We start from the raw sequence: 24,747 nt of genomic DNA, 5'->3' as shown, positions 1-24,747 counted from the left end.
ACCCTGACAACCCAGTCCTATTTCCTTTAAAACTGGTAGCAAAATCCCCACTATTTTGTCAGTACTAGATTGAAATGTCTGAATCTTCTTTTGTCAGGTAAACTCATTTTCTAAAAAGACCAAAGGATTTAAATCCGAGCCTTATTATGTCATATGAAAATTTTAGTAGGAGCTTATCCTAGATATGTTAAACCTTCCATTTACTGCAGTCGGCCTTGTTTCTTTCACATACACTTTCATAGCCTTAGAAAGCACCATCAAGGTGTTGTTCTCAAGAAACCTTCTCCAAGCTGTGAGGCTGTCTCACAAAAAGCTAATTTGGGTAAGCTGCATGCTGAATTTTACACAGCCTGCTTTCAGTACACTTGCTGCTTTGTGCTGGCCTGAAGATCTGTCGCCTGACTCCAAAAATGAGTCCAAGTTTTGTCACATCAACTCTCTGCAGGAAGTTGCTGTTTTCAGCTATTGAGCTGCTTCAGCTTGTGTAGTGGCAGTTGTGTCTTTTATCCCATAAACAGTTCAATGCCAACCTTTTATTCTGGGTCATGCTGCAAAACAAAGCAAACAAAGAAAAAGGAGCCCAAAGTTATTTTTTACTTGATAGCAGCATGACAGTGCTTCCTGGGGGACATTACTAACAGCTCCCCTTGGTGTAAGGGACAGAGGCCCTGGTTAGAGGGAGAGCTGTTGTATTTAATTATGTGTGTAATTAAGCTCTGGTCCATGCATTTAGGAGAGGTTATCCCTGAGGGATGCAAAGTAACCCGAAGATGCCAAATTTCTTAAGGACTAATGGCCTCCTAAAGAATGTCTCCCAAAGGTCTGGGATTCCTTTGGAGGACCACTTTTCAAGGAGGCTAAAACCATGAAGGGATTTCTGCCAGAACCTAGCTGATGCTTGGTTCTGTGTTCTCACTTTGTATGTGTGGGGCCACACCTATGCAGAGGGCACATTTGCAAGTACAGGAATGCCCACAGGCTGCAGCACCAGGCCATCTCACATGAATCCATACCTTGTACTATTTCAGTAAAGCTCTTCCTTGGGTTGAAACAGCATATAATGGCATGAATATGCTTGTAACTTTTACCAGAAAAATTATGTATAACAGAGATTGAATCTTTTTATACTGTTATCTGTGTGCAGCCTAGTCATAAGGGACACAAAGTTTTGCTAAGGTATTTGATGCCATCTTTCTGCTTTATGCTGAACATAAATGCTGTCCCAATCACAGCAACCACAGTTAAAGGTCTTTCCTAGTAGCAGCAAGATGATTCTGTTGTTTCTAAGACATCCTTTCCAATGAGCCTCATGGTGACACTATCATGCAGCTCTTTGCACATCTCTGTATGAATTAAACTTTTAATGATGCATTAAACATTAAATTTGCATTAACCTGATAATGCAAATTTTACATCATGGTGCTGTTTCTGAAAAAAAAAAAAATTTAAATAGCACCTGTCCTTATTTTAGTAAAACCTCTGTTGCACTTAGCAAAAGTGCTCAAAAATGTTGAGCAAAATTGCTCAGAAGTGTCCCAAAACACTTGTCCTTATAAACCTGGTTTGTCAAAAATTATCACTCCTGAAGAGAGAGCAAATGAGCATGGTTTCTTCTCCCAGCTTCATTTGAATCTGCTTTGGTCACTTTAAGGTTACAGTAGATTGCCAGGTTTCTGAGCAGAAAAATATGGCAATAGATGTGTGTATCCTCTTGTTGACCTGTGTTGTATTTTTGACCTAACCATTTGAAGAATTTTGTGATTCCAGTTGCTTTACAAGTCACAAAGGGAAAAAAAGAGAAGTAGTAAGTCAGTAGCAGAACTGGGAGTAGATCTTGGCTCTTGTGCCTGATGTCAGTCAGAAGAAATTCACATTCATTCCTCCTTGTGGTGTGCTTTTCCACAGCCCTCCAAATTCTTTGGAGTTTGTGAATGGAGCTCAATAAGCACAGAATGATGAGCAAGATGTGGTCATGAAGCAGGAGCAGTAGTGTTAGATCCTTTCAGTGCATTGTTTTTTGCGCTTCTTGAGCTGACAGTAAAGTCTTCTGTGGCAACAGTGCATGAAAAATCCACAAAAGGGATTGCCATGAGCTAGTGATGTCTCAATTTGTTTGACCTATGCCAGGTTTAGAAAGGTCAAGTCCTTATTAAAAAAGTCCTGATCACTCACTAATGTGAAGGTGTCACCATTTCATTGGGATAAGCATTGCAGATCTGTCTCTCACTAAAGCTGGCTCCTGCAGTGCAGTCAAACACACAAGGTTTGTATCCTACTTCTTTTTTAAGTAACAGTATTGCTGATGAAAGGTTGTGAGATGAGGACAGAAGCTAAGAGATAGAGTCAGCATTTACTTGCTTTGACAGTCAGTCTAGAAGAATTGTCAAAATGTATCTTGTGAGATGAAACAGCTCTTTTGGTTCCCTCCCGCTTTCTTCCCTCCAGGATTGTCTGTCTTAGTGTGTCTGTCATGCATAGGTTAGGGGTCCTTTATGATGCTCTTATTTTTATTTGTGTGGTTTTTTTCTTCCTATGAAAATGTACTCTCACCTTTACTGCCCACTGTTCAGGTAATGTGAAGTAGTGAGATGTTCTTCCCATGGTCTGGGCTCTTGATGTCTCCTGGGGAATGCTAAAGACAATCTGGAAGCATCTGTAAGGATGTAGTTTCTGCCAGTTGTGGGCCATACTGGAGAGTCTGATTTACTTCACACAGTTGCTGGATAGAAACCAAGTGTAGTCTGTGGAACAGGGAGAGGACCTCTCTCTTCATTCTGCTGCAGGAGGGTGTGCAAGCTGTGAGGTTACAGAAGATCCTGGGGTGTTCATGTAGTGACTCTAACAGCCACAGAGCAGCTTCCAAAGGAGGCAAAGAGCTGAGCATCAGGGCAGCTCCAGAGGGAGCCTCCAGCTGAAGCTTCCTGGGAAGAAGCATGTTTCCCTTTGGGAATCTAGTCCAATATAATTACTACCCCATCAAATGAAATATGCATTGTTGCTACAACATGGTGCTATGAGCATGGCTACTGACGAAGTCAAAAAACAAAGGAGACCTGTCACAGACCCAGATGTCACATCTTAGAATGCTGAGTCTTCAGCATGATTCTGAAAAAATAAGGAGTGTTTTGGGATTTTTTTGTCTTGCTTGCACTTTGCACTTTCTGTATCTTCCCACTGTCTGTGGTGTTACATAAAGTAGGTATGATTTTATCTCAGTGCAGGCACAGTGGTGTAACCAACTGCACGGGTCTGCCTGCAGTAACCTTCCTGCACTTGTGTTACGAGAGTTAGTGCTGACCCAGCAGCTCTCTTGAAACTGAGACCATGGCAGTGCTGTGCTTGGCCAAGGACACACAGTTGATGAGAGTTTTAATCACTGAAGTTAATTACATCAAGACCTTGTATTACATGTAGTACTTTGACAAATTTGTACTGGGTTTGAGATGACACAAATTACTTCCATGACAGTTCATAGATGATTCCAAATTAATGTATAGTCTGATTAGATCTCCATTAATCAAAGGCAGTGGTTATTTTGTTGAAAATGTTAACATTTACTTAAGGCTTTTTACAGAACTTTTCTACCATCATGTGAGTTCTGCAGGAGTAATTTAATTAATAATTCAGTTCAGCTTTATGTACTGCTGCCTTCATCAAAGAAGTTGGCTACTGACAGCACTTGTGTTTAATATTCTGTTAAGCCTGATTGAGATACAAGATTAAGTCCACTTATATCTCCAAGAGGAAGGCAATAAAATTTTTCAACATTAATGAGATGACAGCTATAATTAAGCTGCTGGTCAACCTGTGCCAAGCTTACAGGTCCTCACTGTAGACTATCTTAGGTGTTCAGACTGAAACAAAACTAGCATCATTAGCTCTGAAAGAAGGCTCAAAAGACTGGACAGTCTCAAAAGACTGTTTTTATCTGGTAAAGGCCACCCTAGTTAGTCCTAACTTGATATTACAGATTGATCATGTTGGGGGGTCTCTTTTGCCACATGACCTTTGGTATCCATTCTGCACATATGGGATGCATGTATGCACCAAAGGCACGAGGCAAGCTGAGCTGGCTGTTGTCCCTGCTGAGGCACGCTCAAGTTCTTGTGTTGACATACAAGCTTTCTTTGCTTTTGTGACTAAAAATAGCCAATTCAGATTTGAAAAAATATATTGTTATTGAATCTTTCTTACAGTCTACTTTTCTAAAAAAAAGTCTTTTTTTAACAAGAGTTCTTGAATGTTTTAGTCTCTCATAACGTACTTGATTAAGATAATTTATCATCTGAGATAGCATATAGTCCCCATTCTTTGCCCATATTCCAAGTGGACTGTTAGATCAATATTGATGAGCCGAGGAAGCCTCTTATGTCTTCTTTTTCAGTGAAGAAATATTTTTTTAAAATCTGTGAGTTTGATTCTTGCTTCCCATCTTTTTTGTTGCTGTTTCCCTAGTTGGGTTCTCAGTTCACCTGTGACATCTCCTCCTTTTTACTGGAGATGGACTTGATCACTTAAACACTTTAGTTTTTCATAGTCTCTGTCTAGAGTGATGCCAGTGCATTTGAGTCACCTTTCTGCTTTTGTCTTTCTTTGTACTTCCAGTTTAGGGCCTCCAGTAGCAGATCAAAATGGAGACACAAATGGTGCCACAGCTTCTCAAGTATTCTACCCAACAATTATATCATCTCTTGTAGTTTGGGTTAGGATTTAAAACAGATTAAGCTACATCACTCTCTGCAGAATAAAAAATAGTTTATTATTATATTTATTATATAAGCCATAGAAGATACAGGGACTTCAGCAAAAGGGAAGGTAGGGATGTTAGTAAATTGGTAACGACCTTGGTCCATCTGCCAGGGTAATTTTTCTGCCTTGGTAATTGAAATGTATTCAAATGTGATTGAAAGGTCATAAAGGATGCAAGTCAAAGACTTAAGCACAGTTTCTGATCAAAACATTAAGTATTGTCTTTGACTTTTATGAACAGCTGAAGGACTCTGCCAAATGGTAAGTTGCGCTTATTTAATCAGGCTTCTTTGTTACGACAAACTTTGACTGCAGCTGAGCTCTTCACTTGAGGCCAGTACTCACTGAAACACTGAAGGACAGATGAAGGTCTTTTATCCATAGTTGTCGTGCAGTTCTGCAGAAAAGTGAACACTGAGGCAAATCCCAGTGCAAAGTAATTCTTCAAAAGGGAAAAAAGGCTTATCAAGAGCAGTTTTGACCCATATGATGAATACAGTGTGAGCAGATGTGAAGGGTGCTAAAACTTGTGCTGAAAAATATGATCCAGAAACCAGAACTTACAAAATCTATCCTGGGTGTGCCAGTGTCTATTCGAAAGATTCTTTTGAAAGGAATTAGTAAGGTGGTAGATGGTGGCTGGACAACCAGATTGTGCATTTAAGATTTTCAAATGGGAAAAAGAACCAGTAAAACAGACTGATACTTTTCTTTTTAAATGTCCATTTCCTGTGCAAAAATCAGCTGCATTCAGTGACCATGCATAAAATTTGAGAAGCTCTTCCATTCCATTTCATCCAGAACATTTACTTCAGCATGAGGCATTGATTTTTAGTAATAATTCATGTAGAATCAGTAGAAGAGCCAACTGAAAATAAAGGAGAAGGGAAGAAAAGTCTGTCCTCTCTGTTAGCTATGCTAATTATTGCCAAAGAAATTGGCATTACTCTCCTTGTCAAGATCAGGAGTGATACAGCCTTCAGAAGAAAAACAGCCTATTTCAGCAGGGTGAGCTATATACCCTGTCCCCCTGCCCCCATCCCTGCAAAAAAAAAAAAAAAAAAAAAAAAAAAAAAGAGACAATATTTTGGTTCTTCTCCAGATAAGTAGGGTAAGTTGTGGACACCCTGCACTCTATCCTTCTTCAGCGCTGGCTTTGCCCATGCCCAGCCAGCCTCAGTAGCCACCGTGCTCTCTTGATTGGGCATCTTGGTATTTTAGTTTAAAAATGATGATGTGGGAAAGTGTTGTTTTGACATGTAGTGATTGTAAGCAAAGATATTTGATCACGGTCTGGGCCTGCTTGAGATGCACCATTCATTGATTAGCCCACATGTATCTGTAAAATGACTAATCCATGTAGCCACACCATTGCACATGAACTGTGGTCTGAAATCAGATCAGATCCAACTCTGTCCTATTGGATCCACTGAGCTGATGTGAGGGTGCCTGGATTAGTTAATTATTCTGGTTGTGTGGCTGATCCCATAAAGGCAGTGTGCACCACACGCTGGGGAGAGATTTGCAGAGATGATTGTTTAGCAGAGACTGTACATATGGAAATTTGTTCTCATTTCTTCCTTTGTGCTATCCCATTTACAAATGGAAATGACTGCTTCGTAGCCAGTTCTCATTATATTTCTCTCCCATGAGATGTGAAATTAGCACTAGGAGAAATCCCATGGAAGTTGGGACTGCAGCCCAGTCTCTGCCGTCAAGGCTGCCCCACCAGGAGGAGGGAGCAGGGAGTCAGTGAGGCTGGCAGGATCCTGCCCTTTCCAGCACATCTCAGCCAGGGACAGAAGAAGAAGAGGAAACTAGTTGAGCAGAACAGAGTTCTGCCCACTCTCACCTTTGGAGAGGTGTAGGTATACACTGGTTTTGAGCAAGATGTATATATTGGCATTATTAACAGTCATGTTAAAGATTTGCAGCACTGCTTTTATTACACTGAATAGCAGAGCCCACGTGCAGCAGAGAGTGTAACAGCCATGCATCAGATCATGCTCCTTTCTAATTTGAGTGGGCCACAGGAGCACGTGGAAAGATTATATCTCATTGCACTAAACTGCACTTTGTTAAATAAGGCAATTTAAATATAGGCAAAAACTTTCTGGCAAGGCATAGTAATTCTATGACTTTGTTATAGTTTTATGTAATGGAAAGGTTGTGAGGGGTTTTTTCCTTCTAGAAAAGGGAATATGCTGGTAAAGATACAACAGTTTTAAAAGATGGGGGCTTATGAGATGTTTTTGCAGTTGCAGACTTGTTTCTGTACGTGCTTTGCCACGCCAGTGCAGCCATCTTTCCTGAAAGGAACATTGTGAGTGATCCCCTTCAGCGGCTGCTCAGGAAGCTTGCTTAAAACAGAGAAGCAAGGAGAACAGCTAGGCTGTTACAAGATTTAATCTTTCCATGTACATTCCTCTAAGCCAGCTACAAGGCAAAGAAGGGTTGTATCCATCAGCGTCAGCTTGGGTTGACGGAATGGTTTTGATCTCCGTGACCGCACCGGTGGGTAACTGATTCAGATTTGTGCTCATCAGACCTCCTCCCCTTGGCTGGCTGCTTACTGGCCTGAGACCAGATCCCAGGAAAGCAGAGCAGGGCTTAGGAAATAAGATCGCTGTCCTTGGAAGTGCTGGCAGATTTTGCATGATACAGCTGCCTGGATATTTCTAATCTGTGTTTTCTGACACGAGTGATGAATGGTTTACCAGCTTTTGCTTCAGATGACCTCTGTGCTTACACAGCTCACCCAGGTAGGCCTGTATTTTCAGGTACTCTCTGGTTCTGTTGTCTAGTTAACACAGAAAGCAGGGAATAAGGTATTCCCTCCCCAAACTCAAAAGCAGATGTTCTCTTGAAATCCAGAATGTTTTTTCTGAGAATATACAAGCAAATTGTCTAATTTTGTCCTTGAAGTCAATTAAATATTGACATCATTCAAGGAATTTTAAATTAGTTTTTTCCTTTGTTTCAAGTGGTCTTGATGATGGACCAACACAGACTTGTTTTCCCCCCAAAATTAAAATTAATTTAGTCTTATCCACAAACTATCTCTAATTAAACTATTTTACTGATAATTCTTCTATTTAGTTGCTATGATTCTATGGGCTGCAGCAGGGTCAGGTCAGCTTGTGCAGCTGAAAAGTGAAACAATTGTTCCATCAAAAGCTGGTCTACTGAGGTCAATCTGGTATGGCCCTTTTGCTCCAGATAACTTGTGTGCAACACTTCCATTTCATGGGATATGCCACCAGTGGGATGGGGGTTGTTTGTCAGGGTTTTCTGTTGGCTCATGGCTACCTTCAACTACCACTGTGTTTCCAGGGCTGCCTCCCTAAGTCTGCATCAGCTCTTTTCTTTGCCCTTTGGTGACACTGTGAAAACAAGACTCAAGCAGAAGGGGAGTAACTTCATACAGCCTGAGACCAGCAGTGTTCAAAATCCCTTAGTCCTGCATCGATTGCTACGGCTCAGTAAACAACTGCATGATTGCCTGGTTACCTTATCTGGGCACTTCCATCCCTCAAGATATTTGTATTTGTGTTAAGTGAGAACCCAGCTCAATGACCCCACTTGTAGTGCTAGCTTTACACTGATACAGCAATTACCAAAATGCAGTGTTCATGTAAATTAACATTGTGCTCTCAGCCCTTCTCTTACTGCATTAAACTCTAGCAGTTAATACAATTTTTATCCATGAAGCATTTCAGGTACGAGAGCTCTGTGGTAAGGAGTTGCAGTTTGTTTGTTGCTAGCGTAGCTGGTTGTAAATACTTGTTAAATTTGTCACACTGTCTGCTTTTTTTCTTATTCTTAATGCTGTGAAGAGACAAGACAGCACCATGGAATAGCTGCAATGGTCTTGGAATGTAAGTGGTTTTGAAGATGACAAGGAAAAATGGCAGATTAAAAAATGGGTTGCAGGTAGGAAGGGGACTGTGAATAATTAATCCTTAAATCATTCTTCATATTTAAAAATTAATTATTTTATGGTCATTTAGGCATCTTATATTCATGACCATTTCAGGGTACCTTAGCCAGCGATCACATTGGGGAAATAAATTATAGTGCTTCACCTTTTTACCCAAATGTTTGCTTACTGGTGATTGATGGCATGTGTCTGAACCCCTGGTTTAAATCCTCTTCTTTTTTGAGTATATAGCCTTGATTTCTCAAGAGCTCCCTAGCACTAAAAGGCAAGAGAAGGAGCTTCACTGTATGTGAAAAGCCTGACACACAAACCTAAATCCAAGAACCCCAGTTAGACTGGTAGATAAATATTCCTGAAATTTGAAGCTCTAGTAGATGGCAAGTTAATTCACCTTTTTACTCAGCATGTCTTTCTATATATAATAACATGGGCATCTCTCTGCTCAGTGAGAGGCAGATGCTCACCTCAGGATCCTGCTAGGCAACAGCAGCGTTCCCAGCTCTGCCTTTGGGACGTTCATGTTGTCCTGGGCAGTTAACTCTTCATTCTCCTGTTTCATCTTAAAACTGTAACAAAAGGAGGCTTCTGGCTCTGGTGTTGTCATTGGTGTATATAACACTCAGCAGATAATTACGACTGAAAACTGCCCTAAAATCTTTGCAAGTCTCATCTTTAGGTACTTGTTCACACCATGCAGTTCTGTTGGGAATACCTGAGTAGACATTTAATGATAAATACAGTGTTGTCCTAAGCCAGATACATTACTCTAAAATGTTTTCTTTGCAGAACTCTTCATAGAGGTAGCTCTTTTGCCTTGCTTCTGGGTGAAGATGCATCTTTGTTTACAATAATGCTTTTAGAAGCTTTTGTCTCTGTACTAAAGTAAATGAGCATTAAGATTTCATATTTTGTGGGCTTTGATTTCATATTAGCTGTGTGTAGCTCTCAATTTAAGACATGAGAGGAGAGGAAGATTTACAGATTCAACCCTTCATAATCTGAAAACTAAAGTTGGTTGGTTGGGGTATTTTTCTTTTCCCATTAGCAGTTTTGGCAGGAAGATTCCAACAGGCAGTTTTCATCAGTCTTCCTTACTGTTAATTCAAATTCAGCAGTAGCACGAATATGCTTCTTTTGATTTTAGTTGAACTACTCCAGAGGCAACTTGATATGCATGAGGCCACAATTACTGCCTAAAATATCAGGCTTTTTTCCACTGACTAGCTCTGCTGGGAAAACTAGTAGAGGGTGAAGATTTATTTTAAAACGTGAAGCAGAAGATGTAACTCCTGCGAAATTTTTTTGTGCTTTTTACAAGGGTTAGAAGTAAAAATGCTTAGGGTGGGATAGTATCACAAAAACACTCCAAGAAATACAGAGTGAAGTTATCCTGCTCATATCATGTGATACATACAGGGGAAATAACTCTTTTTGTCTACGTTGTGCAGCATCTGGATAGCTGGTAGTGGTCATGGTTAGTTAGCATTAAATGAGGTTCTAGCTCCAAAGACAAAACAGAGAATCCATGCAGGCAGGCGTATCCTGTATGGATACCTGCATCCACAGAGCATTTGCCAGCAAATGGCACAACATGATGGTTGTGGGGTTTTTTTGTTTTGTTTTGTTTTTCTTTCATATACATACTTAGTGCAATGAAAATAGTGTTGGCATCACCACTGAATTGTGTTGAGGGGTGCTTCATAAAAGCTATAGGATGGGCCAATCTATTGAGCTCTACTGATGAATTTATTTATTTGCAACTTATCTAATTAACAGGAAAAAGTGTGATCAGCAACCTTAGCCCTGACATAGGTTAAATTGGTATCTTGTTGCTTAAGAAAGTCTTTGTCAGCACACAATTTCCTTCAGTGCCATCAAGCATAAAAGTAAAATGATTTTAGCTATGGTGAAGCCTGGTTCCATGCACAGTAAGAACCCAGGAAAGGCACAATTTTTGTGACATCTGTCTACTAAATCCAACCTGTTTGCATTATGAAAACACTAAGAGGCTTTGGCTTTTTGCTTTCAGTAATGCTGATCTGAATGAGTTGTGGTCATCCTGTGTTGCAGCTGATGGTCTTGGACTGTTATGTCTCCATTTTCAGTTTCTCACAGCAGTGATAAGTACTCAGAAAGCCTCAGATGTAAGCATTCTTCAGGATGATAATGATTTAAAATTCACATAAGTAGACTACTATGTTCCACGTTTCTTAGTGCCTTTTGCTGGAAACTGCTTCATGTCTACTAAGAGGAAGATTTTGTGGTTACTGCCAGTGTACCTGGCTGAGGTTCAGGTCTAGACCTGGAAGCTTAGAATTTTGTCCTTCTTGGTCATGTTTCCAGATGCTGCATGGGACAGATCTGAGTTATCCTTTGAGCATTTCCCTGGGTTTCCTTTGAAATACTACCTATTGTACAGTAATACTTTTTATTAATATTTGGACCTTTTCCACACTCACCAGCTAAAGTGTCTTCAATGCCTGGAAATCTATAGGAATAGGTCAGGTCAGCCCTACCTAATCTGCCAAGCTGGTTCCCCTTGGCTGAGCTCCTCTGCTCCCAAGCTGCACAACGGATGGAGGGGAAAGCTGTGGGAGATATTAGCTGGGGGCTCATAATGGGACATAGTGGTGTCTTGAATTTACAGACCCTGTGACTCTGTGTGCTGCTTTCTGTGGAGTGGGAGGATGGGACTTGGAGGGCTGTGTGTTTGTAGAATTTATTGTCAGTCCTTTGGCACATGTGCAATGTGGAGTCTAAAAGTAGCAGCAAAAAAACCTGCTCTGAATCAGGCTAGGGCTTTGCTATAACACAGTTGAAAAGAGACAGAGTTTTCTTTTCCAAATATCTGAGGACTAATTGGGTATCAAACTGCGCCGTGTTTGTAACACATGCTGTGTGACATTCCCTGCTGTAGTGGTCAGACAGGTCCACCTGGAAGTGACAAAAAGACATTAAATTAAAATTAAAAAGTGCAGAGTTTATCTAGCCCAGCCTTTGAAGATGCTTCAAATATTGGACTAGATAATAGGTTTCTTTCAAGAGATCTTTAGTTTGGAATGTGTTCTTTTTTCTGAAAAAGTGGTAGTTTTACTGATCCTCTAAGTATGTTAGTAATTGTAGGTAAGAGACATCTTGGCCTCAAATGCTGGTTTGCTTTGGCTTTTTATTATGCTTGGCAGACTGGTGCCTGTTCCTCCTCCTTCCCACCATTGTGTCTCTTTAATTCCACTTTACAGAGGAGTTGCTGCAGTGTCTTGTCACATTTGAACTTTAGTTTAAGAATAAATTTTCCTGAGTGCTAAGCCTTACAGCAACTTAGGTACTTCCAAATCTGAATGAGTTGTGAGTAGATGCATGCTCCTGAAGCCAAGCTTTTCAGGGAGATTACTTCTTCTGACTTCAATTGATTTAATAACTACTCTGCACTTGAAGACTTCTGAGGACTGTGCAGCCAAGGCACAGCTAATAATAACGTTTAGGTCCAAGAGCCACTAAGGCAGTTTTAGAAAATGCAAAATGCAAATGCAAAACTACAGCCCCTTTCTCTTACACCTCACAGGTTGGAAGGAACAAAGGACTGTTTCCTAGCGTTTTGATGATGGTTGAAACCTGCACAAAAATTGCCAGTGTGATTCTTTTTCATTACTGTGAGTGATGAGGAAATTTGAAAGAGCTTCCTTCTGGATACATGATTAAATGTTGGTTCAAATGATTTGAACTGAGGTTATAGGGATATAACTGCTCTTTTGAGAGCTGTGATCCAGACTTACTTTTTAATTGAAAGCTTAGTTTTACACCACTCCTATCAAAATCCAGAGTGTGTTAGAAACATGACCTTTTCTAGTAGTTTGCAAAGTATCCAGAAATATTTTGGAATGAGGGATAGGAAATTGAAAGGAAGGAGTAACTCCAAAAGCTGTTCCTGTAGCAGCAAGTTTGTATCAATTCCATCTTGATCGTGTAATGAAGACAAGTCTCCTGCTCATTAGACTGAAAGCTGAATACATAATATACCAAAATGTGGTTTTAACCAGCAAGACTCCTAGAAAGTCCATGAACTGTGTTGGACAGAGCAGTGCCTCGGGACTAGCTGGGACTGAAGACTTCTCTGGGAGGAGGTTGTGTGATAGATGGATCAAGTGCTGCTGCTACCTCTCTACAAAATTTGCACTCCTCCTCGCAAAGGAGCTTTTGTTTGATGTTTTGTGGAGCAGCATACCTCACCATAAGCAGAGAATTTGGTTGTGATGCTCACCCAGTGTTTTGTTAAAAGTAATATCCAGCTGTCTTAGAAGACATTTGTGCAGACATTTGTGTAAAGCTCACAAATATTGCTGGATTTTCAAAGAGCATATGAATTAGTCCTTGTATCTACAAATAGCATATGTTAATGAATACATTCATCTTCCTGTGAAAAAAAATTATGAAAATCTGGGTAGTCCCATGAAACTTGGCCTTCAAGCCCAAAATCAAATTACTGAAACCAGTCAAGAAACGGTAAGATTTAAGGTGGTATGTGACATGGTTTTGAATAGACAGACTTAACTCAGTCATTTCCTAACAGCCTAGTACTTGATCTGAAACCAATAATGTTTTAAAGAGTACATTCCATGTATGACTTCATAGAGAGAGACTGATCTAGGATGCAGGCATGTACCCTTCCAAGCAGAGTTTGGAGAGTGGTATAGCATAGGTGACATAGTGGTTTAGGGGGGATAAGGCAAAGCTGAGGAGTCACCAAAAAGAAGAGCCCTCTGAATGGTGTCTCAGAGTAGGAGCAGAATGAGAGTCAGCAAAAGGCCTGAGGGACAAACGTACCTTACAATGCTGGCCCAGGGTAAAAGGAGGAAATTTCCTTGGAACTGTGGATCCGAGGCCATTGGTCCTGTTTGGTTGCTTGGGTTTACAAGGAGAAACTGTGGAATCCAGAAGAAGGCTCCTGTGACCTTGCCTTGTGAGAGAGCAGCTCGTGCTGCTGTTTGATTGTGGAGGTCACCGACAAGGAAAACGCATGCTGGGCAGAATTTGAAATTGCACCCTTGCTGCATTAGCATTACTTCAGGTGTCCTTCCCTACATCATCACCTTCTGGAGACCAAGTTCTTCGGACTTTTCAATAACCTTATGGTATATCCAGTCCTAAAATGGAAGAGATGAGTGAAAACAGTTTAAAGGTCCCCTGCTTGCTTCAGGCTGTCCTTGGGCTGCTTCTCAAGTGTGGATGCACCTGTGCAAATCTGCCTTGAGTGGGCTGGAGCTAATCTGGGATTGCCAAGGAGCAGAACGTGATGCCTTTGAAGCAAAGGCATGCATTTTTGCACACCCACCAGCACTACACATGGTTCCAGTATGGCAAGAAAGGGCGAGGCATAGGTGCCCCTTTACCCCTGCTTGGAGCTGCCTCCTACCTGAGCAGCAAGAAATGCTTTGGGATTTGTGCAGCACCTCCTACAAGAACTGTAGCAAGATTGAATTTTTAAAAATCCCCTTTTCCTTTGCCCATATTGGGGTCACTTCATCTTCCCCCTTCCTTCTCACCTTCATTAGGTCAGGAGGAGATGATGTGCTGAATGCCACCCCTGACACCCATTACTGTACAGGATAGACTCCCTGCATTCCAGGAGGATTACCACAAGTCTGATTATAGTGGCTAAAAAACCTGTGAACCCAGGTTCTGGGCACTATGGAGGAATCTTGCTGGAAGCCTAAGACATCTAGAAAAGATGTCCAGTGCATAGCTATGTATTCTGACAGGATCTCTAAACACTGCTTGAGGAGAGAAAGGAAGTCAAACTACGGTTGGCATATTTTCTGTGTGCCAGAGCTTTACAGTATTTAAAAATGCAAAACATGTAACTAGCAAATTTCCAAAGTGCCCCTAAAACAGAAGAACAATTCTAGACTCAGTCCTTTTTTAATTTTCTGGCTCTGTCTGTATAAAGCAGCCGCCACAATATTGCTGCCAGAAGAGGTATGTTTTTATTACATCTATTGACATACTTTCACATGCAATTTTAGCAGAGACAAAGCACAGCTGGGCTTTAGCTTGCTGTTGAAGGTGAAACCCAATCTGCAGTAGCCTAATTTCACTGAAATAAAAACAAGACTTTTATGGTTAAAAATCCCTTTGGAGATACCTCAGCAAATTCGTTTTGTGAATCAAATAATTAAACAAAAGTATAATTCGGCTTCAGGGGGTTGTGAAGACAAGGGATTAATATTTGTAAATGTCTCCATGAAAATCAGTCAGGTTACAGGACTGGATTTCACCACAAAGCAAGGCTAGAATAATTAGAGGTTCATGAAACAAACCCAGCCATTCATAGCAGGGGGAAACAACTTTTTCTGAACCTGTCCCAGGATGAAGTGTGACAGTGCCCAGCTCTTGGGGCACAGAGGAAGGATCCCAGCACATGCCTTCCCCAGAAGTGCAGGACTGAGTCCGGGGCTGAGTTCTGCTGAACTCACAGCAGGGTATTGAGCCAAGGCTCAGCTGGATGTGAGCACAATTTAACTGTCCCCTGGCTGGAATTAGCTTGGAGCCTGGACAAAGCCAGCTTGCAAAGCACCTTGTAAATATACCTTCAGAAAGAGCTCTTCCTGCAGAGTATCATGTTGTGCAGAGGTTACAGCTTCTCTCCATCCCTTCTTCCAGGCCAAAGGGGAATCTCATGTCTGCCAGCAGGTTCCTTTAGACTGGAGTTTTCCCCAAGAGGGGCAGCTTTTCTTTCAGAAGCAGGTGTTGGTAGTTCAAGGACAGCATGCAGAAAACCAGTCATGCACATAACCAAAATTTTTATGTCAACAAAAAAGCCATTGAAAAAACCCACAAACATCTTTCTCTGTGTCCTCTTTCCCCAGACAGCACACACTGAAAAACATCAGGGCCTAGCGCTGAGGATTTCAACCTGTAAGATCTGAGTTTCATACATTCTAAAGAAAGGAGGAGAATGGACAAAGGGAACAGAGGTGTCAGGAAATGTATCAAAGAAAGCAAAACCATTTACTTGATTACAGATTTTTCGAATTATTTACAGCTCCACTGGAAAGCAACAGACCTTTTGGCTTGTGACCTCCTGCTTACTGCTGTTTGCTGTGATAAGTTCAAGTGAAAAGATGGTGACTTTTGCGTGAAAGAATTTGTAATATTAATGAAACATCATTTCCCCAGCAAAGGTTTTATATATTGGAAGAGTCTTTTTAGTTAAAAAATAGCCTGGGCATCAGGCAAATCAGGCAGAGAGGTCTGTCTGTTCTTCACTGACACATATTAGCTGTTAGTGGGCTGAAGAGGGGTGCATCAGGCTTTACACCAAGCTGCAGGATATCCAAAACAATCTTAATCAGAGATTACCCCAGACTCCTTTTGCAGAACAGGTAACTGGACTAGTTCAGATTTTTAATAATCTTCATTGTGGCAATGCATCCCTTTGTGCCTAGGAAGTACCATAGCCAGCTTAAAGCATCAGGGTTCATTGGGGCCATCTGCTTGATAGACAAACCCACTACAAAGGAGAGGATCAAAACAGACCTTTGTAATTCGACAGGAATAAATCTGGTCCAATTCCCTGAAAACAAGAAAGACAAGGACTGCAAGGGGTCAGGCAACCCTGAAGCTTAGACAATTTTCCTTTTCAAATTTCGTGGGTTGACTCTACTTACTTATGAGACTGAACTGCTAATAAAATTAATTGGAAGCATCATAAGTTGGTCTTCCCAAGAGTATTTATACTTGAAGCAGTCATTAATTATTCTGACTGGTATTGTCTGTCTTTTCTATTTATAGGCTGGCCATGGGCGACCCTGACTGTTCTCGGGTTCCTGTACTGCTATTCTCATGTTGGAATTGAGTGGGAGCAGAAGTATGCGGCGCATTAGGAATGATGCAAACAATTATTCTTAAGGCAGGTTAATGGTTTTTCTACACTGGATATTCTGTCTGCATAAGGGTGAGCCAGACCAAGTCTTTGGTCCAGGTATTAAAACCAAAAGCTCATTTAATTGATTCTGGATTGCAAATGCAGGAATTGAGCTGCAGAAACACTGATGGCCTATGGCCGGGGATGGGGAGAAATTATGAAGCATTTGGAGTTATGTTATTTTTGTAAAACAGCATCTCTGTGACTCTATGTACATTAGAAGTGTACATCTCAGAACAGGTATTTTATATATGTTGAGGATTTTTTTCATGTTTTGCTGCCTATTTTGAGATATTGAAGAAAAAAAAAATTCTACCTTGGAGAATTCAAAAAGCCCAATCTCTCACAGTTGGTGTCTGGGGGCATGTAGGGCTGTGCCCTGCACTTACACTGCTCCATGAAGGGCATGATGCTCATCAGTTCTTCCTGATTGCTTTCTGATATAAGCTAGAACATTTTGTATTCTCACTGACTGGAGTAGTTCTGCCTTAAGCTACTTTTCCACCTACCGTAGCAAAGTCTGCTTTTTCTTTTTAAAGTCTTCATTTAAAATTTTGCCTTTAAAATAACACCTTTTTGGTAACCTTAGAAATGGTTTTGTTTCTTTAAAAAGAGAGAGTAGGGAGGCAGATCTTTTCTTAAGGAACAGCTTTCCTTTTTAATCAAATATGCTCTTAAAGCTCCTTGGGCTTTAAGTGCTGTCTGCCTTGAATTAGAGTTAAAGCATAAAATACTACCTTTATTTTGGGGCTAATACCACCTTCAGACTGTTCAGTCTGCCTCTTGTATTGTTTTGTTACAAAAGGAGATATCCCCAGTCTGGGTGAATGGTAAATCTGTTCAGTCTGCTTCATTCTCTGGTGTCCAGGCAATCAGCTCTGCAATATATTGCAGACACCCTACGAGGAACTTTTCACGACCTTTAGGAAAAGCCAGAAAGGTCCAATATAGTGGCACCAAATTAGCTGGAGCTCCATGTCCTCTGCCCACAGCCAGACCTGTTACAGCAGCATCTTTGCCCAAAGATTGTGTTGTCCAGAGCTGGGAAGGTCATGCCTGCAGGTGTCCAGGTTGCAGGAGTGCTTCAGCACACGCTGCTTTCTGAGGGAAGGGGAGATCCTTCCCCTGTCTGGTACTGTGGGTGTCAGCTACACTGTTCTGTTTTAAACTGATATTGAAGAGCAGCCAGAAGACCTTTAGTCTTTCTAAAGTTAGACATGCTCCCTAGGCATGGTCAAAAGGCCACGAGTTCTGGAGAGGACTTCTTCCAAAAGCAGCTTCCTTCACCCAAAGCATGTCAAAACTTGTTCCATGCCCCTGGCAGACATTTCAGCCTGTTTGGAGTTAGTATCCTACTGTCCATCACTCCTGCAGCTTCAGCCAAGTCTGATACAACTTATCCCTTCAACAAGGAATTCAGTTCCTGAGAACACTAAGCAGAAATGCAGTCTTTTGCTTATTGCCTGCATTTCTGATGTCTCTGCTGCTCACAGCTATGGCAGCCTTCTTGTACCCTCCATTTACTCCTGAAGAAATAAGGGCAGAGGCTTCAGCTCTGTATCCATCCAGAGAAAAGCCCATCTCTTTCTGTTTCAAAGCCTTTTTTGTTGAGTGCCCTGGCTCTCCCACCTTGAGAATGTCAGGATTTCCCCTGGAAGCCAGTTCTAGGAGACACCATGGCCTGTTGAAAATAACTTACCTTGAATGCTGCCTGGCCAGAAACATGGCCCTCCTGACTGGCTGAATGATGATTGCAGGGAGTCTCTCAGCCACAGAGTATATGGCTTTAAGCCTCTGAATTTACTAACGGGATCTGAGATTGGCCTCCATTTTGGGGCAGCACTGAGATAAGGGCAAGAATTTTCTCAAACTTTGCAATTAAGTGGAATTAGCATTAGAGCAAAAAGTCATGAATCTGTTCTTCAGTCTTATTGATTACCATTATTACATGAACCAAGGAGCTGCTGAGTGATTGGATTCCAATTTGTATGCATGCAGAACTTCTGGGTCCAATATGGAAATGACTCTGAAGGTCATATAGAGCATGCTTATTTCAGAACTAAAATTGTTTTCTATTTTTTTTCAGTGCTTTATATATCTTTCATAATTTTGTATATTTTTCTGTTTCTATGAATAAAGCTGAAATGGACTGTTGGCTTGAGAACTGTGTCTTGGAAAACTATAGCCTTGTGTAAGAAAAGTAAGTGCTCCACTGTGGTGGAGAAACACTAATATTCACTGAAAGCCTGCAGGATGGACACAATGCAAACTGGTCACTTTTATCCCTGCTGTGCACTGCATGCAACATGCATTCCCTAGTGGTGTGAGTTTAAAAAGCAAATAAGCCTTTTGTAGCTGGGTTAAGGAGAAACTTCAGCATGTGAAGCTTCTGAGAAGAGCAGCATGCACATAAGATTATGCTTCCAACTCATGAAGTTCCTTCTCAGTCCTGCTTATACAGCAGCTGTCAGCATGGGGCATGTTCAGTCAGACAGCACACAGCTCTGTGCCTGAAGCACTTCAGACTTGCCACTGAGTAAACCTTCAGCTTGAAGACAACATTCCTCAGCATGGCCTGAGAAGAGACTCATCATGTGGCACCTGATCTAATTGTGTGGTAGCCCAAAGTGCCATCCTCCAAGCAAGGCCTCTGTGACAGTCCTAGAGAGGTGGGAGTCTGCAGAGACCTGGAAGAGACTGGAGTAACCGTGCCACTTGCCAGAGGAAAAAAATAGGTGAGGGGTATGGGAGAGACTTCCAAATCCTGAGAAAAAGCTAGCTAAGGGGTGTAGGAAACAGGTGACAAAGCCAGACATGGCTAAAGTAAGTAAAAGTAAAGATGCTGGCCATTTGGAACCAAAGGGAGCAATTCTAGTAGGGGCAGGGGGAACAGCAGACAACAACTAGTACTGCTCATAGACCCTCAAAGTCACAAAAGTGCAGTGACCAAAAAAAACCCCCAAGATGGTGGCTCTGAAATTGAGCTGGACAGCTACATGATGGCTACTGACAACAAGAGTCACAAGTGATTTTGAAAAGCTGCCTAAGTGACTAGCAAGCATAGTGTGTAGTGATATCTGGCTTTAATGGTCACCACAGAGCTGTAGTAAAGTCTCTTGCACACACAGACACACATCCCCTTGCTCTAGCCCCTCCTTGGCTAGCAGAGCCCTTGTCATTACTGGGTAAGATTATGCTAAGTGGCTCTTTCTTTAATTCTGCATTGATTAGAGGGTGAGCAAGGCTTTGCTCACCTATCTCTTTCACATCTGAGAGCTAAAAGCAGCTTAGTTGGAATAGCCAGCTTACCACACGTCAAAAGAAAACCAGCTTAACTGTGAAAACCTGCAGCAATTTTGTTATTAGTCACAGCATTAACGCAGGGCCTGCCCTTTCTCTTGCACACCCACTTAATTCCCTTCATCACCACTAACCCTTGAGCCAATCACAGTTTGCACTTGCTGAGGGGGGAGGCTTTCCTTCCTCTGGCTTGGTGGCAGGATTGTCCTCAAGGAGCTGTGAAGAGCGAGGAGATTGCTATGCATGGTCTGTCACAACTTCTCCTCACAGTGCTTTATAGTTTCCCCCCTTCCACAAATAGTGCAGCCCATTACTGCTTTCCAAAATAACTCCCAGCACAGCACACAGCCACTTGTTAGTCAAGGCATATATTTTAATGCAGTAGGGACAGCTGAAATACTGCTTGATGCAAAGCCTGTGTGAAGAATGCTGTGCCTGTTACACCTTTGAGGAAGAGGGGAAATCTGCATTACAATAGATCATTTCTTGTGTTATGGGGACCTCTGAGATCAACCCTCTCTGGTGGGTCCCCATGGATGCCTAAGGGTGTTCTGTGCACATGCACTGAATTCAACAGTCCAGCCAGGAGCTGCTTGTGGAGCGGTTCCTCCATTAGTTGCGTGTAAAAGGAAGAAAAAATGAAGACCACTTCGGTGTTTTTTAATTTTCTGCTTCATGAAAATGCAATCACATCCAACACAGGTCCTGCCAGAGCATCTGAGAATGAGTCCCAGCTGTCTGTGGCACCAGTCACCTACGCCTGACCTACGGATGGACAGTGTGGCTCAGACATCCCCAGCCTGGGGGACAAGCACTGGCAAGCTTGAGAGGCTTTCACAGATGCCCAGGAGGACAGGAAAAGGAAAATTCTAATGGATATGACACACTTTAGACACTGCACAGGAGATGGAGCTGAAGGGTGTCAAGGCTCAACTTTGAGGCAGCCTTAGCACCGCTCCCTTTAGTTCCCACAAGCTTTAGCAACCTAAGTGAACTGCTCCAAGAGGAAAAAGGTGTGTGCACTCTGTACCCAGTGGAGATAATGCCAGGTTAAAACTATGTTCAAAAATCTCCTCATTCCTTATGCTGGGAATCACAAAGATCTGGGTGAGAACAAGTCAGGCTACCATCAGGATCTAACAGGCAAATTTTGGCCACAAACTAGGCTGCACCACCTTTCTTAATATCCAGGGGCAGCTCAATGTATAAATAGCCTTAGGCAGCTGCGTATCAGCACCTTTCAGGAATAGAACAAATTAAATGGCCTACCTTCCCAAGCAATGGTCAGCCTGCAGGTAACAGAAATGCATTCTATCCACAAGGATTTAAGAAAAGCTTTATATGTGGTTGGGTAGCTGAAGTGAATCATTGCAGACAGGTGCATCAGCCAGCCACTGAAAAATTAAAGTCTACTGAAGAAGTGGCACAGAAATATAACTTCAGTTATGACCTGAGACATTTAAATTGTATTGGCACTCCCTCTAAAGCTGATCTTTCTTGACAAAATTAATTAATTTTTATGGACCATAGCATTTTCATCCCTGCACTAGTGCATTTGAGTTTCCACAATTAGGTGGCAAAAATAGAAGAACTGGAAATGATACTAGAAGACCAGAAACAGCTACACTGTTTGTAAGGTAATTAAAAAGCAAGTCAGTGAAAAAATTAAGGTCCAATTGATTTTTTTTTTTTTTGTCAGATTGCTGCTGGAAGGGTTGAGGTTGCTTTAGGGACTCAGGTATGTGAGAGGATTACCCTATAGTAAGTCACAGTTCAGAGATAAAAATGAGCATTTATGAGACAGTTCTTGAAGTGATGGTACTGCTAATTTATAGTTATGTGTTTCTTTACTCTTGTGGTAATAGTTTTGTGCCGAGGCAGTAATTCATTATGAAATTACAGGTTAATAACTTCCATTTGGTTATATATTTGCTCCAGGCCACTTCAGCGACCTCTCCACTGCCTTTCCCCAGCTCTTGGCATCCTGTCTCAAGGCTACCCTTGGATCCTAATCTGTTGACGCACACTTCACACACCACTGCTGGTACCATCTGCCCATCACTCAGGTTATTCTTCTCAGAGTTCCTCAATTTGATCAAATCCTGCCAAACATCACTTGGTAAAAATAAGAGACCTACAAAGGGTCCTGCTTGCCTTGAACAGTTATGCCAATAACCACTGACACCATGAACAACTTGGATATGGCATTAACAACTTGGCAAGTTGGGTATGAGGCCTGACATAGGTGTAAGGTTTTAAAAAGCATGACAGCCATTCAAAATAAAATAGCACACTGCTTTTGGAGTACTTGGGGCTCTGAACTTGGGGACTCTTAGTTCATGCTGGTTGAGGAAACTTCTATGTTAAGAAAAATGGCGTTTTCATAATAATAATGTTTCCAAGCTAAATCTTTAAAGCTTTAGGGGTGCTGGCAGTAACACAAGGGCACTCTCTGACACTGGCAGAGACAACTGAAGCAGCGTAAAGTATCTCACAGCTCCTTCCAGCAGGCAAATGGTGACTCAAGAGGGCTACAGCCCTTTAGAAACTCCAGCTGAAGGAGCCTCCTGGGCAGTCAGTTTCATTTGCCCTTGCGCCAGTGTTGTGCTTCCCCTTCCTCTCCCTACTGTCTACCCCCTTGGTGAGTGCAACTCACAAACCCACCCTCTCACACTTCATTTTCCAAGGCTTTCTGCAGATGCTTACCTGAGACACAGACAGGTTTCCTCCATACCTGATTTTCCTGGGCGAAGGAAATGCAGCTGATTCAAGCCACAAAGACAGGTCTCCAGGGCTCTACTTTGGCTGCATTATATGCTGCTTCTATTTGCTGCCATGACCTTAGACTTCTCCCTGGTCTACCCTGGGGTCAGAGCAACCAGCCTGCAGCCTTTCAGCACACCTGGCCATAGCTGCTCTATTTGCTGCTCACAAATGAGAGGTGCCCACCCTCATTTTACAGAGCTATTTACGATTTGTGTTGGCAGAATTGTAATTTCATGCAGTATTTCATGCACAGTTCCTGTACACTTTCCTAAAGGATGCTTTTTCCAACCTAGCTTGCAGCTGAGCAGCTGTACTTTATATTTTTGTCTCTCCACTTCCACCTAGCCAGGGTCAACGTGGTTGCATGTGCAGTGTTATCATTGTAAAGGAAAAAAAAAATAAATACTTTATTTTGACTTGGGACTTCATATGGATTAGCTTAACTTTCTTTCCAGTCCTCATGCTGAGAGTGTTCAATACATTTTCCTGTTATCGTTAGTTCTTCTAAAATACCTTCTGCTTAACCGTAAAACTCACCAAAAAAGATTGCTGGAGAGCTTTGAAAGCAATCTATTTCTCCTCTCTAAGCCCTGCTTGCAGGGAGCCATTTCTTGTTGAGCTGTCTTGGTCCCATTGCTGAGCACACAGTAGCTCCCAGGTTTAATAGTGCACTCTGTGTGCTACTGCTGCTTAGCACTTCTCCCCAGTGGCAGCCCCTGATGAAGAAGAGGCCATAATCTTTCTTTTATAGAAAATCCACGTGGAATAGATACTCCAGCACAGTTTCTTTCTCCCTCCAGTTGTGTAAGCTGGGAGATGGGGAACGTGGAAGAAAATTCCTCTTTGATTTGCACATACAAACTGCAGTGACATTTGCAGGGGCTCTCTGTCCCCCCAGGTAGGAATTAACAGCCAAGCCTGTACTTTCCGCTCATTCCTCATTCACCTGAACAGAAATATCTTCAACAAAATCTCTAAAAGTGAGCAAAGCTTAAAGAGAACCAAAACCTCTTTAAGGTTTCTCAGACACTCCTGCCTCCATAAGTACTTAAGTGAGGCTGCAGGGAGAAGGCTTCAGAACTGGTAATGATGGATGGAGCTGCCACAGTTAAGCTTGTTTTAAACCTACACCTATGCCACGGGGCAGCTTAAATTTGAATTTGGCTGTGCTACGTAAGGACTTAGAACTTAATTTGGAAAGGGGGAGCAGGAATGAAAAAGGAAAGGAAAAAAAAGCAAAAAGACAAGGCTTGAGCACATGTATTTTACAGATGCAGCTGTGCACAAGCGTCTTGGTGTCTACTTCTCACAGACTTCAGGAGTTCACTTTCCCTAGTGCCTTCTTTGGATTTCTCACAGGTTTTTAGTCATCCTGTCTTTCAAGAACAGGACAGGTTATTTCTCCCAGCTGCCACATACCAACACAGAAGTTGTGGTGAATTAGAACGAAAGAAGCACAGACTGAATCTTCTAGGTGAAAAATACTTGTATTGGCTGAGATTCTTTATATGTCTGTTGCAAATCAACCCCTGATACCACTGGCAGCAATAAATACCATAGCAACACAGCATCCTTCCCAGCATTTTCTGGTTGGATACACAGCCTTGCTAACCAGCCTAACTCGTGGAGCAGAAGGCAAGCACAGCTCATCAGCCAAGGTCTCCTCAGCCTCAGTGCTGGGGCGCAGCAGCAGCTTCTCACTGGGTGAGGAGCTCAGTGCACTCTCTCCCCGAGTTTTGGGGGGTGGGGGTGGTGTTCTGAGCATTGCCCTGCACCAGGCACACACACTGCTGGGACATGCTGAACCAGAATAGTTTTGATGTTTCCTTAGTGCTGGGGGAGCAAATAAAACCCACTGCTATTGCACACGTGTGGGGGGAGGGATTTGCTGCAGTTCAGTCCCACTGGCTCTCACAGCACCCAAGAGCTGGTTTATACTGGTTGTCTTTACTCCACTGCAAAAAAGAACCAGAGTGCTTCTGACTTTAACACAGATACTAAAATGCACCACAGGACAACTAAAGAAGCACCATTCATTACCAAATGCAGAATTTAAAGCTGTGTATGCAGC

General features: G+C 42.1%; 1 protein-coding gene and 1 long non-coding RNA gene across 5 annotated transcripts in view; one reads left to right on the top strand and one right to left on the bottom strand.

The window, feature by feature from the left end:
• The window catches only part of HHAT (hedgehog acyltransferase), a 212,552-nt gene extending 193,791 nt beyond the window's left edge, over window positions 1–18,761 (top strand). For all 4 annotated transcript variants that reach the window (XM_069009625.1, XM_069009622.1, XM_069009626.1 and 1 more), the window contains one exon: window positions 16,478–18,761. In XM_069009625.1, the coding sequence (XP_068865726.1) occupies window positions 16,478–16,569 (92 nt within the window). In that variant the 3' untranslated portion in view covers window positions 16,570–18,761. The remainder of the gene's footprint in view (window positions 1–16,477) is intronic.
• LOC138107862 (uncharacterized) lies at window positions 10,482–15,598 on the bottom strand. Its single transcript, XR_011149738.1, has 3 exons — window positions 15,274–15,598; window positions 13,511–13,830; window positions 10,482–11,623 (listed from the first exon to the last, which is right to left on the bottom strand). It is a non-coding gene; the product is annotated as an uncharacterized lncRNA (long non-coding RNA).
• Window positions 18,762–24,747: the final 5,986 nt, after the last annotated feature.

This window comes from Aphelocoma coerulescens, chromosome 3, assembly GCF_041296385.1.
Source record: "Aphelocoma coerulescens isolate FSJ_1873_10779 chromosome 3, UR_Acoe_1.0, whole genome shotgun sequence".
Classification (NCBI taxonomy): domain Eukaryota; kingdom Metazoa; phylum Chordata; class Aves; order Passeriformes; family Corvidae; genus Aphelocoma; species Aphelocoma coerulescens.
The sequence above is the reverse complement of the archived record's forward strand: the minus strand, read 5'-3'. Positions and strand labels throughout refer to the sequence as shown.